The 13,643-nt window shown below is 40.0% G+C and overlaps 1 protein-coding gene across 1 annotated transcript in view; it reads right to left on the bottom strand.

Moving 5' to 3' along the window:
• The window catches only part of PLCG2 (phospholipase C gamma 2), a 109,771-nt gene that overhangs the window by 11,734 nt on the left and 84,394 nt on the right, over positions 1-13,643 (bottom strand). The window contains exons 24-27 of the mRNA XM_075282050.1: positions 10,747-10,813; positions 8,553-8,710; positions 5,054-5,156; positions 224-433 (exon numbers count right to left, since the gene is read on the bottom strand). Of these exons, the coding sequence (XP_075138151.1) occupies positions 224-433; positions 5,054-5,156; positions 8,553-8,710; positions 10,747-10,813 (538 nt within the window). The remainder of the gene's footprint in view (positions 1-223; positions 434-5,053; positions 5,157-8,552; positions 8,711-10,746; positions 10,814-13,643) is intronic.

Raw genomic sequence — 13,643 nt, 5'->3', positions numbered from 1 at the left:
GTTAAGGAACTTAGCTGATAAACACTTGTTTTATTTCCCATTCACTTTGCTTGGCACAGAGTCCACAAATCTTCACAAATGTAAATGAAGATGTTTGGTTTCCTCAGTGCCTTGGAGATTGGCCAATGGTGTGAACATGTTTACTATGTATTAGATAAAATTAGGAGGACTGAGAATAACCGATAACAGGTAATACATAAATTCCCATGTTATTTATCCATACCTGGTGTCTGGTAGTTGAGAGCCACCATCTGAGCGCCACATAACCAGAGGTGCAGGGGCTCATAGTTGGAGGAGTCGACTCTTGGTCCTTTGGGGTATACCCTTGTTAAAGCTTTACGGTTGTATTTTAGAAGGTCAAGGGGTTTTTGCCTTGAGATGCTTTCGGCTTTATTCTCAACAAATGAACGTATTTCTCGGAAATCGGGTCTTTCTGTATATAAGAAAATGTAAGATGCTTATAATAAAAGACAGATTTTACAGTCACATCAATATGCAAAATATGTCACAACCAACCAAATTTATCCATCAATAATAAATAAATAACCTCAAAACTAATGCAACTAAACAACAACAAAAATTGAGGAATCCAAAAAATAAATAAAAATATATATTTTATTGAAAAGACAGTAAAAAACATACAAAACATATAACATACAATGGAGGGCAACACAGAGGGGTCCGACTGTATAAAAACAGTCCGACAGAACCGTACCCCTCTCACTACTGATGAACCAGAGAGTTTCTCCCTATATGTATGGTATATAATCCTAATTATTCAAATCCTTATAGAAATAAATAAATACACTGCACCAACACAATGCACATATGTATAATAAACAAAGTGCACAAAATATACATATAGACCTCCAAAAGAGTGTAACTCCTATAACAAAATCCCCAAAATTGGGGTATATTATACATATAATAAGGAGTAACTAGTTAAGAGGTAAATAGGAGGTATAACAATGAATGCCATAGGTCCAAAGTCAATACATACCCATAGACATATTGGCAGTGTAAGTAAACCATAAGGGGTTAACCCCGGAACAACAGGAGTGAGGGAACCAAGACACCCCGACGCGCGTTTCGCCTTAGTGTGGCTTCATCAGGAGGTGAATGACAGTACATCGCGATAGCATATAAATACCCTTCTGTCATTCACCTCCTGATGAAGCCAGACTGACCGAGCTTTGTGTGAAGTTACGCACTTGAGAAAGGGCAGGTGTGCCCGAAACGCGGCGATTTTTTAGCGTTGTGCATCATTGTCTTTTTGAATAAAATCCTGTTGTGACCTGAGAGCGCCGTCTTTCCATTTCATTGAAAAAAATACTAAGCATCAGAATTGACTACCATGCCTGGACACCAACACAAATATGCTGAAATCTTATGGCTGAATATTCATTTCTCGGAGTTTGAGGGGCATCTCAGAGTAATGTCACTGCTGTCATTGATGGAAAATATATATCTGCAACCTTCACATGTGCTTAGGTTAACTTCCATAATTGCCAGCCCCCAGATTACTCATTAACAGACAGTTAAAATAATTGCATAATTAAATGAGTTATTTTAATTGGACCTGCTTGAGGCGCGAGAATGGAATATATTTATGTCGAGAAAGAAACAAGTTATTACGCTTGGGAAACTGTCACCGGATCATAAATTAGGAATGTCTTCTGTAGAAAGTTCTGAACCGTTCGCCATTAAATTCACATCTCAATACATAAGAGGCCAACATTTCTCTTTAGGTATTCTTAATCTAAATTTACAAAACAGTCTATTTAAGAAAGTGTCCTTTAAGAGCAAACAAAAGTAAAATATATAATCTGACTGCATGCACATGGGAAAGAAAAGAGGTTACTTAGGGGTTGTATAAGGTTAGCTAAGAAAACTTAGTTGACAAAAACATCTCTCTTGTGCAGGGTTGTATCTTGTATTGCACCTAAGTTCTATTCATGTAAAGCGGTCTTCAGCATATACCTTTAGTTACTGGTTAATATTTTATCAAACATGCTTTTCCGCGCTGGTTTACATATATTGTTCCAGGGGCTATATCTTTTGAATGGGTAGACAGATTTTAAAAGGAAAAAATACAGTCCTATGAAAAAGTTTGGGCACCCCTATTAATCTTAATCATTTTTAGTTCTAAATATTTTGGTGTTTATAACAGCCATTTCAGTTTGATATATCTAATAACTGATGGACACAGTAATATTTCAGGATTGAAATGAGGTTTATTGTACTAACAGAAAATGTGCAATATGCATTAAACCAAAATTTGACCGGTGCAAAAGTATGGGCACCTCAACAGAAAAGTGACATTAATATTTAGTAGATCCTCCTTTTGCAAAGATAACAGCCTCTAGTCGCTTCCTGTAGCTTTTAATCAGTTCCTGGATCCTGGATAAAGGTATTTTGGACAAACAATTCAAGTTCAGTTAAGTTAGATGGTCGCCGAGCATGGACAGCCCGCTTCCAATCATCCCACAGATGTTCAATGATATTCAGGTCTGGGGACTGGGATGGCCATTCCAGAACATTGTAATTGTTCCTCTGCATGAATGCCTGAGGATTTGGAGCGGTGTTTTGGATCATTGTCTTGCTGAAATATCCATCCCCGGCGTAACTTCAACTTCGTCACTGATTCTTGAACATTATTCTCAAGAATCTGCTGATACTGAGTGGAATCCATGCGACTCTCAACTTTAACAAGATTCCCGATGCCGGCATTGGCCACACAGCCCCAAAGCATGATGGAACCTCCACCAAATTTTACAGTGGGTAGCATGTGTTTTTCTTGGAATGCTGTTTCTTTTTGGACGCCATGCATAACGCCTTTTTTTATAACCAAACAACTCAATTTTTGTTTCCAAAATGAAGCTGCCTTGTCCAAATGTGCTTTTTCATACCTCAGGCAACTCTATTTGTGGCGTACGTGCAGAAACGGCTTCTTTCTCATCACTCTCCCATACAGCTTCTATTTGTGCAAAGTGCGCTGTATAGTTGACCGATGCACAGTGACACCATCTGCAGCAAGATGATGCTGCAGCTCTTTGGAGGTGGTCTGTGGATTGTCCTTGACTGTTCTCACCATCCTTCTTCTCTGCCTTTCTGATATTTTTCTTGGCCTGCCACTTCTGGGCTTAACAAGAACTGTCCCTGTGGTCTTCCATTTCCTTACTATGTTCCTCACAGTGGAAACTGACAGGTTAAATCTCTGAGACAACTTTTTGTATCCTTCCCCTGAACAACTATGTTGAACAATCTTTGTTTTCAGATCATTTGAGAGTTGTTTTGAGTAGCCCATGATGCCACTCTTCAGAGGAGATTCAAATAGGAGATCAACTTGCAATTGGCCACCTTAAATACCTTTTCTTATGATTGGATACATCTGGCTATGAAGTTCAAAGCTCACTGAGGTTACAAAACCAATTTTGTGCTTCAGTAAGTCAGTAAAAAGTAGTTAGGGGAATTCAAATCAATAAAATGATAAGGGTGCCCATACTTTTGCACCGGTCAAATTTTGGTTTAATGCATATTGCACATTTTCTGTTAGTACAATAAACCTCATTTCAATCCTGAAATATTACTGTGTCCATCAGTTATTAGATATATCAAACTGAAATGGCTGTTGCAAACACCAAAATATTTAGAACAAAAAATGATTAAGATTAATAGGGGTGCCCAAACCTTTTCATAGGACTGTATCAGGGGATTGGAAATAATCAAATGGTGAATGTTATTTAGTATTTTCTACGTGGTGGCAGGTCCTCTTTAACAATCTCTAGTCTAACAGCATTAGTAAATCTTCCCAAATGTGTTTTGGAAGTCCAAAACTCTACCCCCTTGGTAGATGCTGGGGTGTCTTCTTCTCATGAGGTCCACCAGATGGTCATGTCAAGGTCCTTTAGCTCACTAGGATCTTAGCTTCTAGTCATAGGCGCATCTTTCAAAGCCCCATTAGTGACTTAGTGAGTCCGCATGGGGAGCCCCCTGAACGGAATACCAAACGCACTGGCAAGCGGTGTGCAGTGAAAGCACACAGACCCCATAAACTATAATGGGGTCAGTGTGCGCAAATCATACGGACATGAAAGTACTTTGTGATCTACTTTCATGTCCGCATGATTCATGTGGGCAGCGCGCAGAAAGCACATGGACCCCATTATAGTCTATGGTGTCCGTGTGTTTTCACTGCACACTGATTGCCAGTGCGTTTGGCATTCCGTTCAGGGGGGTCCTCATGCAGACTCCCCGAACAGATTACCAAACGCAGATGTGAACCAAGTGTAATAATGTGACAGATTCATCACTCAGCATTAAACACTTTGATAACATTAAAAACTAGTTGTGTATTATAGAATTACTATGGGAGTGCTTCAGCCATTTTGTGACATGTAAATAGGAGTCCACAATGGATAAGCAGAAGCTGCAACTTTTAAAAGGAGACCACATATCACATTTTTACTTTGCACTGGAGGGTTGTTTTAAAGCTACATCAGTTATTCTTTCCAACAGGGTTAATTTTTTTTAAAGTGTCTTGTTGGAGTTATATGTTTAGGAACTTGAATTATTTTTACATTTTTTGTGCCAGTCACATTTGGCAATATTTTCTGGCAGTTTCTCCCATGTGGTCCTGGTAGAAAATGACCTATATTTGATCAAGTTTTTTAAATATATTTTAAAAGAGTTATAGGTCAGATTTTTAAAAATATTCCATGTTATTTTCTGCATATTAAAAAAAAAATCCTAAAAGTCTGACAGTTTTGTGCGGAAACCACAAGGACCCCATTATAGTCTATGGGGTTTGCAGGTTTCCGTAGGTTTTTTTCTAAGCGTATAAGTTTCCGTTTGGAGGAGGGTCCCAAGAGGATTCTTCAAATGAAAACCGAACGTAGAAGTGAACCGCACCTGAGTTATAAAATGTCATAGAAAAAAATACAAGAGATAAATACAATACAATTGTGTTGACAACTCTTGGCAATTTCAATCTATGAAGGTCAAGGCTTGAGATATAGTCCTATTTCCACAACATGTTAATTCCCAACATTACCTAAATTGTCCTTGGCCTCACTCCTCGGTTTGCAGTAAATCACCAAGTCCGACAACTCTCTTGCAATAACCTGATTCTTCTCACAGGTCTTGATAAAAAAATCCTGTGGACAGATTCATGTGAGACAATGAGGTTAGCTTGACGAATGAAGAGCCAAATGGTACAGTACCGTGAAATTTATCATTGCCTCTTTAATTCATTCTTCTGAAGGCAAATAATGAACTATCATAATGATAATAGAAGCTTTATTATTTATGGCTTTGTTTCTATTTTTATGAACATATGTAGTGATTTAGGTCTCTGAGAAGGATGTGATCCACTATATGGTACAGTCCACGTGAATGCAACTGAAAGCTACCAATACTTAAATGCGTTTTCTCTTGTGGCCATCCATTTTTATAGACTCATGTTATTATAATAATGATCTTAAACTTCAGAATTTCTGAGCTATAGCAGACTTTATTAGGCTTAGGATAGTTTATCAATGTCTAGACCTAAAGTGTCCAACTCCTGGGATCCCACCGATTAGAATGCAGGAACTTTTGGCACTCAGAGTGGGCAGATTCTCAATCCCATTCATTTTTTTAGTTCTAGGAACCACTTAGGCTTAGGCCTCGTTCACATCTGCATTGGTAATCTGTTCAGGGGAGTCCGCATGGGGACCCCCCCACCTCCGAAAGGACTACCGAACACATTGGCAAGTGGTGTGCAGTGAAAGCACACAGACCCCATAGACTATAATGAAGTCCATGTGCTTTCCGCACAAGTCATGCGGACAGGAAAGTAGATCGTGAACGAGGCCTAAGACCACACAATATGGAAATGCTGCATTTTTTTTTTGAGCGAAACCCAGGAGTAACTACAAAATGAATGGAAAATATATTGGAAGTACTTATTCTTCTCCCTTATATACCGTCCACTCCTGTCCACACTGTAAAGGAGTAGATGGAAATATGCTCCACTATATAGGCTGTCCAGTTCATACTGAATAGCTTATGTTTTTCATCTTGGCAACACATATATTGTATATACAGGTGTCATAATACTGTATCCAATAAACAGGAATATAACTACTATAATACTGTCTTTATGTACAATAATATAACTACTATAATATTGCATCCATGTATATTATTATAAAAACCATAATATTGCCTCTTAGGATATAATATTATATAACTATAAAACTGCATCTTAGAAATGGCAGTAAAACTATTACTAATACTATAATAATTACTAATACTGCCCCCTATGTATAAGAATGTAACTAAGTGTCTTTGTGTCTTACAAAATGTAATAGTGATATCTTAAATTACCGTATATACTCAAGTATAAGCTGATCCGAATATAAGCCGAGGCCCCTAATTTTACCACAAAAAACTGGGAAAACTTATTGACTCCAGTATAAGCCGAGGGGGGGGGGGGGGGAATGCAGGAGCTACTGGAAAATTTCAAAAATGTTTCAAAAATGTGTTTTGGTTGTCCGTCTGCCCCTTCCCTGAGCTTGAGGAGTTTTTTTTCCCCCCACTTGGAATTCAGCCTGGCTGAATATAGGGTATCTGCAGTGCTCCTATTAACCCCTTCCCGACGGAAGATACCCTATATTCAGTAGACCGGGCACTGTCAGACACAAGGATACCTAATGTGCTTGAGTTTCACAGTAATTTTCTACTTTTATATGTATTCTAGGGAAAGGAGGGATTTAGAACTTTTATTTACTTTTTTTTCACTATTTTATGGGAGATTAGATACATTACTATTGCAGCTGGTCATAGACCCCCCCTCCCAAAAAAAAAAAAAAAAAATTTTTTTTTTTTTTTTGCTTCACTCAAGTATAAGCCGAGGGGGGCTTTTTCAGCACAAAAACTGTGCTGAAAAATTCAGCTTATACTCAAGTATATACGGTATATATTTGTTCCTAAAAGTGTCCCTATAAATATGTATTCTGCTGGGTTTTTTTTATAGCTGATTTGTCACCAGGCTAGGTTCTCTCCTCTGTCTTTCCATCATTTATAGAACTACAATTCCCAGCAGTTTCTTATTGGATTATACAGTTATAGAGCAGTTAGTTAGTTTGTGCCGCTTATTGAAGATAATACAGGTACATATTTGCCTGCTTGGGTTATCACTTTTGATCCCATCTTGAACACATTGAAAAAAAAATATTAACCAGCAAATTGATAAATGAAACTTTGAATAAAGAGATTTTTATGTACCAGTGTGCGGCAGGAGCATAAATATGTATGGGGGTTGTTAAAGTCAATGGGAAAAGCAATTTAAAATGTATAATATGCCAATTGCGATTAAACATATTCATGTCGCTAGCAATCAAGACAAGTGGCTGATGTCAGAGTCACTTAACTCCAGATGTTTGCATTAGGAGCTGATTGAAACCTAATTTTGCTTATTATAATAAAAAACATAATCTCATAGCCCTTAACCCTTTTACCCACAAAGGTCCAGCAATGAATTGTGCTGTAAATGAGCAGCTAATTCGCTCTGCAGATATGCGTTATGCTGATTAGGTTCTGGCTAGGGAATGATGTACTGATACAATCACATCAAAGCTCTATGTGAATGTTGTGCGGACAGCCAGACTATACAGTATGTTAGTGAAGCCCATCCAATGGTGTAGTAAGCAACAATCGGAGGCTGGCAATGGTATAATACATGTATCAGGCCCCATAGCAAACATCAGAATAGTTAAAAGGGTTGTCCTGGACCTGAATATAATTGATGCTGATGACCGATCCACAGGAAAACTCATCGGCATCAGACTGTTTGGGGTCCAACACCCAGACCCTATTCTAGTTAACTGTTTAGCTGCCGGAAGCTGTGCTCCTAGTTAAGTTAATGAGAGTGGGACTGCAGTTCCAGGCACCACCACTACAGTGAACGGACCAGAAACTGTATTCTATTTACAGAACTCCATACACTGTTGTGGTGATGTCAGGGAACTGCAGTTCTGTTCCCATTCACTTGAATATGAGCAGGGCTGCTTCCGCCTGTATAGTTTATCTAGGGCTTGCTGTGGTTGTGTTGGATCCCAACCGTTCTGATATTCATGCGCAGTCATCTAGTTCCTTCCTTCGCTCTGAGGAAGGAACTAGATGGTTCCGAAACGCGTCTGTGATTTTTAGGGGGGTTTGTATTTTTCTTTTCTATTTTTGTTCTATGACATGGATTATTTTTGGTCATTTTATAATACCTATTAAAAGTAAAATTTTATGATATCGGAGAGTTGCCGGATAACCTCTTTTTTTCTACGTTCAGTTTAAGAATATGGTCATGGCTTTAGGAAAATGTGTCCCCTCTTGAACACCATTTTAAAATTTAAAAACATATATACTCTACAGCTTGTAATGTACTCCAGAGCTGCATTCACAATGGTTGACATTGTAACAATCTCCTTCCTAAATCTCACATTTATGTTTATCCAGGTCACCTCCACTGAGAATGAATAGGGTAGATATGACTCTTGGAACACATGCACACTTACCTCTGCACCTTTTTTGTGTATTATTGTATTAATATTATTGTACCATTCAAACAGCTCTTCCACTTTCTCAGCTGCAAAATCTACCGAGGGATCCTTTTCATCCTTGGGCTCCAGTGAAAAGACAAAGAGCTTGTTGTGTTTACCTTGTACCAATTTCTCTGTGAAAAGGGAAGTTTTAGAGTGATAATTAAATTCCATCTAATGTTATTATCCAAATCTGTATAAAACGCAGCTATTTTGATAATGGTGGAAACTCCAAATATCATGGATATACATAAATTGCAAAAATAACATTGTGGTTTCCAGTTTGAACCACTAAAGAGATCTTAAAAGCTATCCGCACTTTGTTTAAACATTGTCGCAACTTCTGACTTCTCAGTTTTGGTGAATAACTGCGTTCCCCAAAATATATCAATTCTGGAGCACCTTCTCAGACAGCAGAAAGTGAAGTGGGATTGAGGCAGGTTTCTACCTCAGGTTTCTCTTCATTTTCCAGCACTCCAGCTTCTTGCGGTGGAAAGCCAAAGAAGAGCTTCAGTTTTCTGCTACAGCTTTCACTGATCAACTCGGATGAAGTGGCACACACCAAGAATTCTGTGTTCTCTGCTGATCAGCCATGGAATCTGCGCTAATACTTGGTTCACATCTGCGTAGTTATTCTGTCCAGAACGGAATACCAAACGCAATTGCACGCGCTAGGCAGTGACAGCACACGGTCCGTGTGCTTTCACTGGCACACCGCTTGCAGTTACGTTCGGTATTCCGTTGGAGGGGGGGGTCTCATGTGGACTCCCCCGAACAGAATACCAACGCAGATGTGAATGAGACCTTAGATTGATCAGGACACTTATTTCTTCAGCGTCTTGCTTTAATCTCTCTCTCATTGCAAGCAATGACAGTAATCAGCACCAAATTCTGCCTTGTGAACATGCCATTAGTGTTATCTGTTCCTCAGTTCAATCGGGTGCTACCAGTCGGGGACGATGTCCCTACCTAGTCTGATACTACTGATAGTAGGGATATAACTCTTTGACATGGGGAATGGTAACACCCAGTTGTTAATTTATGTATGCATTTCTATGACAAATTTCAAAGGAATGGCAGAAAGCAGAGATCTAAAAATATATCTAACTTTATGGGAAGTACAAATATTTAATACACCGTGATATAGTGTTTAAATGATGGGTTTACACTTCAGGAAAAGTATACGGAACTAGAGATGAGCGAGTAGTACGCGATCAAGTAGGTATTCGATCGAATACTACGGTATTCGAAATACTCGTACTCGATCGAGTACCACTCGCTATTCGAATGGAAAAGTTCGATGCAGAACCAGCATTGATTGGCCGAATGCTATACAGTCGGCCAATCAACGCTGGTTCTTCTCCTACCTTTAGAAGTCTTCTCCGTGCAGCTTCCCCGCGGCGTCTTCCGGCTCTGAATTAACTCTGCCAGGCATCGGGCCTGGGCAGAGCCGACTGCGCATGCCCGCTTGTAGTGCGGACATGCGTAGTCGGCTCTGCCCAGGCCCGATGCCTGGCAGAGTGAATTCAGAGCCGGAAGATGCCGCGGGGACGCTGCACGTAGAAGACTTCTCGGAGGATCCAGCCCGACCCTCACTCGTGGACTTGGTAAGTGTAATTTGATCGAACGTTCCCTACCCCTGAAACCAGCATTTTCCCCCCATAGACTGTAATGGGGTTCGATATTCGATTCGAGTAGTCGAATATTGAGGGGCTACCCGAAACGAATATCGAATCTCGAACATTTTACTGTTCGCTCATCTCTATATGGAACCCTTTAATGTGTATATTTTGCATGGCAAGATATGATCACTTAAAGTTACAAGTCTGAAGCCTCACTAAGTAATTCTAATAACCTCAAGCCCCCATATGATTTTTCCATGTGCAAAGTTATTGTGGAGAACCTTCAAATTTCCATTCATATCTATGTCACACATATAACCAACTCTATTCAAGACAGGCGTAGATATATAATTATTGCCATCTTCATTAACAATCCTAGATTCCTCTAGTAAGAACAGCAGATTTCTGAGCAGTGGACTCCTCTAATAAACAGACAGTTTTGTGACTTCTCACTACAAAAAGTGATTTCTGAGATATAAAAAAAAGTAATTGAATAGGCTTTCTAACTAAGTCCAAATGACCTTAATCTGTTCATAATAGCCACTTACTGATTTCATATGTCCCGAGATCCAGGATACCTCTACACATAGCCCCCAAAGGACTGTCTTCAATGATCTGGGAAATGTCAACAGTGGATCAGAATTTAAAATTTTATCAAAAAATATAGTTTTTGACACCGGATACTCTTTTTATGCAAGAATATAAGGCTCGATTCACATCTGCATTCAGTATTACATTTGGGGAGTTTGCTTGGGGACCTCCCCGAACGGAATACCGAACACCTTAAAAAGTAGTTAGCAGAACAACCAGACGGACCCCATAGACTATAATGGGGTCTATGTGTTTTCCACACGGTGTCCACACAACGTGCGGAGAGAAAAGTACTTCAAACAGCATTTTTCTCTCTGTGATTCATGCTGACACCTCGTGGAAAACATACAGACCCCATTATAGTCTATGCGGTCCGTGTAGTTTCTCTGCTAACCACTTTTTAATACGTTCGGTATTCCATTCTGGGGGTCCCCAAGCAGACTTCCCGACCAAAAAACCGAACGGAGATTTGAACCGGGCCTAAGACTATAAATACTAAGATTGCTTCCTATGTACAAGAATATAACCACTATAAAACTTCCCTCTTATATCCTATTAATATTATAAAGGTGAAAGTTTGTGAGTTTGGATGTTTGTGTGTTTGGATGTTTGTTCCTCAATCACGCAAAACCCGCTGCACCGATTTGACTGAAATTTTCCACAAACATAGTTACTACACTGGATTGCGCAATAGGCTACTTTTCGTCACAATAGCGCACATATGTTTTTCCCAGGACCCCCACAAAACCCAAACTCACATCATTATCTCTGCAATCTCACACACTTTGGACCACAGCAAGCCACAAAATTCATATTACCCTCTACAGCAGAGGTCAGCAACCCCTGGCACACATGCCAAGAGTGTCACTCCTGCCATATTTCACTGGCACGCCAACAGCACAGGACCTGCAAGAGTTAAATGAAGTCCAAGCGTCCCTTCAGTGCTCTGCTAGAGGTGAGGCATAAGGACACTCCCCTTTGAGAGGGGTGCAGGAAACCCAGGGGGTGGAGCTTAATCACTCAGGTCTCTGCCTGCTATAGTGCTCTGCATCCTGCAAAGATTCCCCGAGGAGGAGAGGAAGCTACTAGCAAAGTGCAAGTAAGACACACACAGGTCCCTTCCTTTAGATCCTTCAGGCATTTGGGGTTATTAGTTTAGTTTTAGTAACTCCATGTGCCTCACATTGATAGGAATAAACCCCATCATGTCCCTCATATTAACCCCTGTGTGTCTCATATAAAGGTTACTAATATGTGAGACATATGGAGGTGCTAATAAAAGACCTCAAGAATGAAGATACTTAATTATTACCTCCAAGTCTCTCACATATCAGTAACTCTTATACAAGGGTTAATGTGAGGGACATGATGGGGTTAATTGCTATTAATAAGAGGCACATGGAGTTACTGAACTGTCATGCACAGGGCCAGACTTTTATCTACAACTAGCTTTTACCCGCGACTTCGTCTGCGGTGATTTGAGAATTGGGCAGACACAGACGTGTGAAACTGTTAAAGTGTGTATGTAGTAATACAGACAATTTGTTGTTATTTTCGGATGATTTTTATTTTGTTACTTTCAGCTGGTCTATGGTAAAGTAGACATGTACATACTGGACCTTTTTTATGCTCTGCGCTGCAAAACCTTTTTTTTTTTTTTTAAACCAGACACAGAGTCGTACATGCAGTACTCTGTGTCTGATTTTTTAAAAAAAGGGTTTTGCAGCGGAGAGCATAAAACACTCACTGCCGTTCATGGCCAGACCCGGTCTGACAGGTTTTCGGCTTCTGCATGCAGAAGATGGAAACCTAATACGGAGTGCCGAACGGTAGTGTGAACCCAGCATCAGCTGCGCTTAGGGGCGAACTGTGTGACAACAGAAGATGGAACCGCAAGAATGGAGAGCAGACGGTGGTGTTAACTGAGTGTAAGGGAGCCTTGACACGGAGTGAACGCGTGTGTATTTGTGCAAAATACACGTGTAAAATTAAGACTCCTATTGACGTCAATGACATTTTCCAGGCATGTAAAAAATATTGAAGTGAATGGGAGTCTTCTTTTGATACGTGTATTTTTACATGTGTATTTTGGCAAAATACACATATGTTTATGCCGTGTGAAGGCTCCCTAAGGGGTTTTTTTGCAACCACAATATGGCGGGGCCAGATTAATGGTAGATATATAGCATTCTGGGGAATGTGTATTGGTTAGATGAGCTTTTATTGAAATGATAGCCCAAAGTGTGAACCAAAATGGTGGTTTGTGACGTGTGAGTGTGACGGTGAGGGAGTAGGGCAAATAGTTTATTAGTAGACGGGGCATTTTTGGGCAGAATGGTAACTAATATGTATATGCGTCACAGTAGTTTGTAGTTTTATATGTGTTGTTGGTTGATTTTTTTATTGTTTTTTTTTTTTTTTTTTTTTTTACTTTTGTCTTTGTTCCACTGAGGGGTGTGAACCTGCAATCATTTGATTGCAAGTCTCCATAGACGGCAATCCAAGTGTATTGCTGTCTATGAGAGATTGTGTGCCTTACTATCGCAGCTGTCCATAGCCCAGCTGCGATAGTAGTGTTGTAAACACAGGCCTGGGAGCATTCAGTATGGAACAGGTCGGCTCTTGTGAGGTCAGCAGGCAGGAGCCGGTCTGCAATGTTGAAGGGAAGGGGAAGGGGTGTTTGAGGGGGAGGGGGGTCAAGTGTTAATGCCTGCAATCCCAGTCCATTTTAATTGCAGGCAGAAGCAATGGGCCTCTGTGTGGAAATCTATATGTAAATGTGAGTGAGTAGAGTGAGGGCTACTCCTGAGGAGACAGTAAGGAGTGTGCAGGCAGTTTGTGGCAGGAAATGCCA

The sequence above is a fragment of the Leptodactylus fuscus genome, chromosome 7 (genome assembly GCF_031893055.1).
Source record: "Leptodactylus fuscus isolate aLepFus1 chromosome 7, aLepFus1.hap2, whole genome shotgun sequence".
Classification (NCBI taxonomy): domain Eukaryota; kingdom Metazoa; phylum Chordata; class Amphibia; order Anura; family Leptodactylidae; genus Leptodactylus; species Leptodactylus fuscus.
Note: the sequence above shows the minus strand (reverse complement) of the source record. Positions and strands in the feature narration are given on the sequence as shown.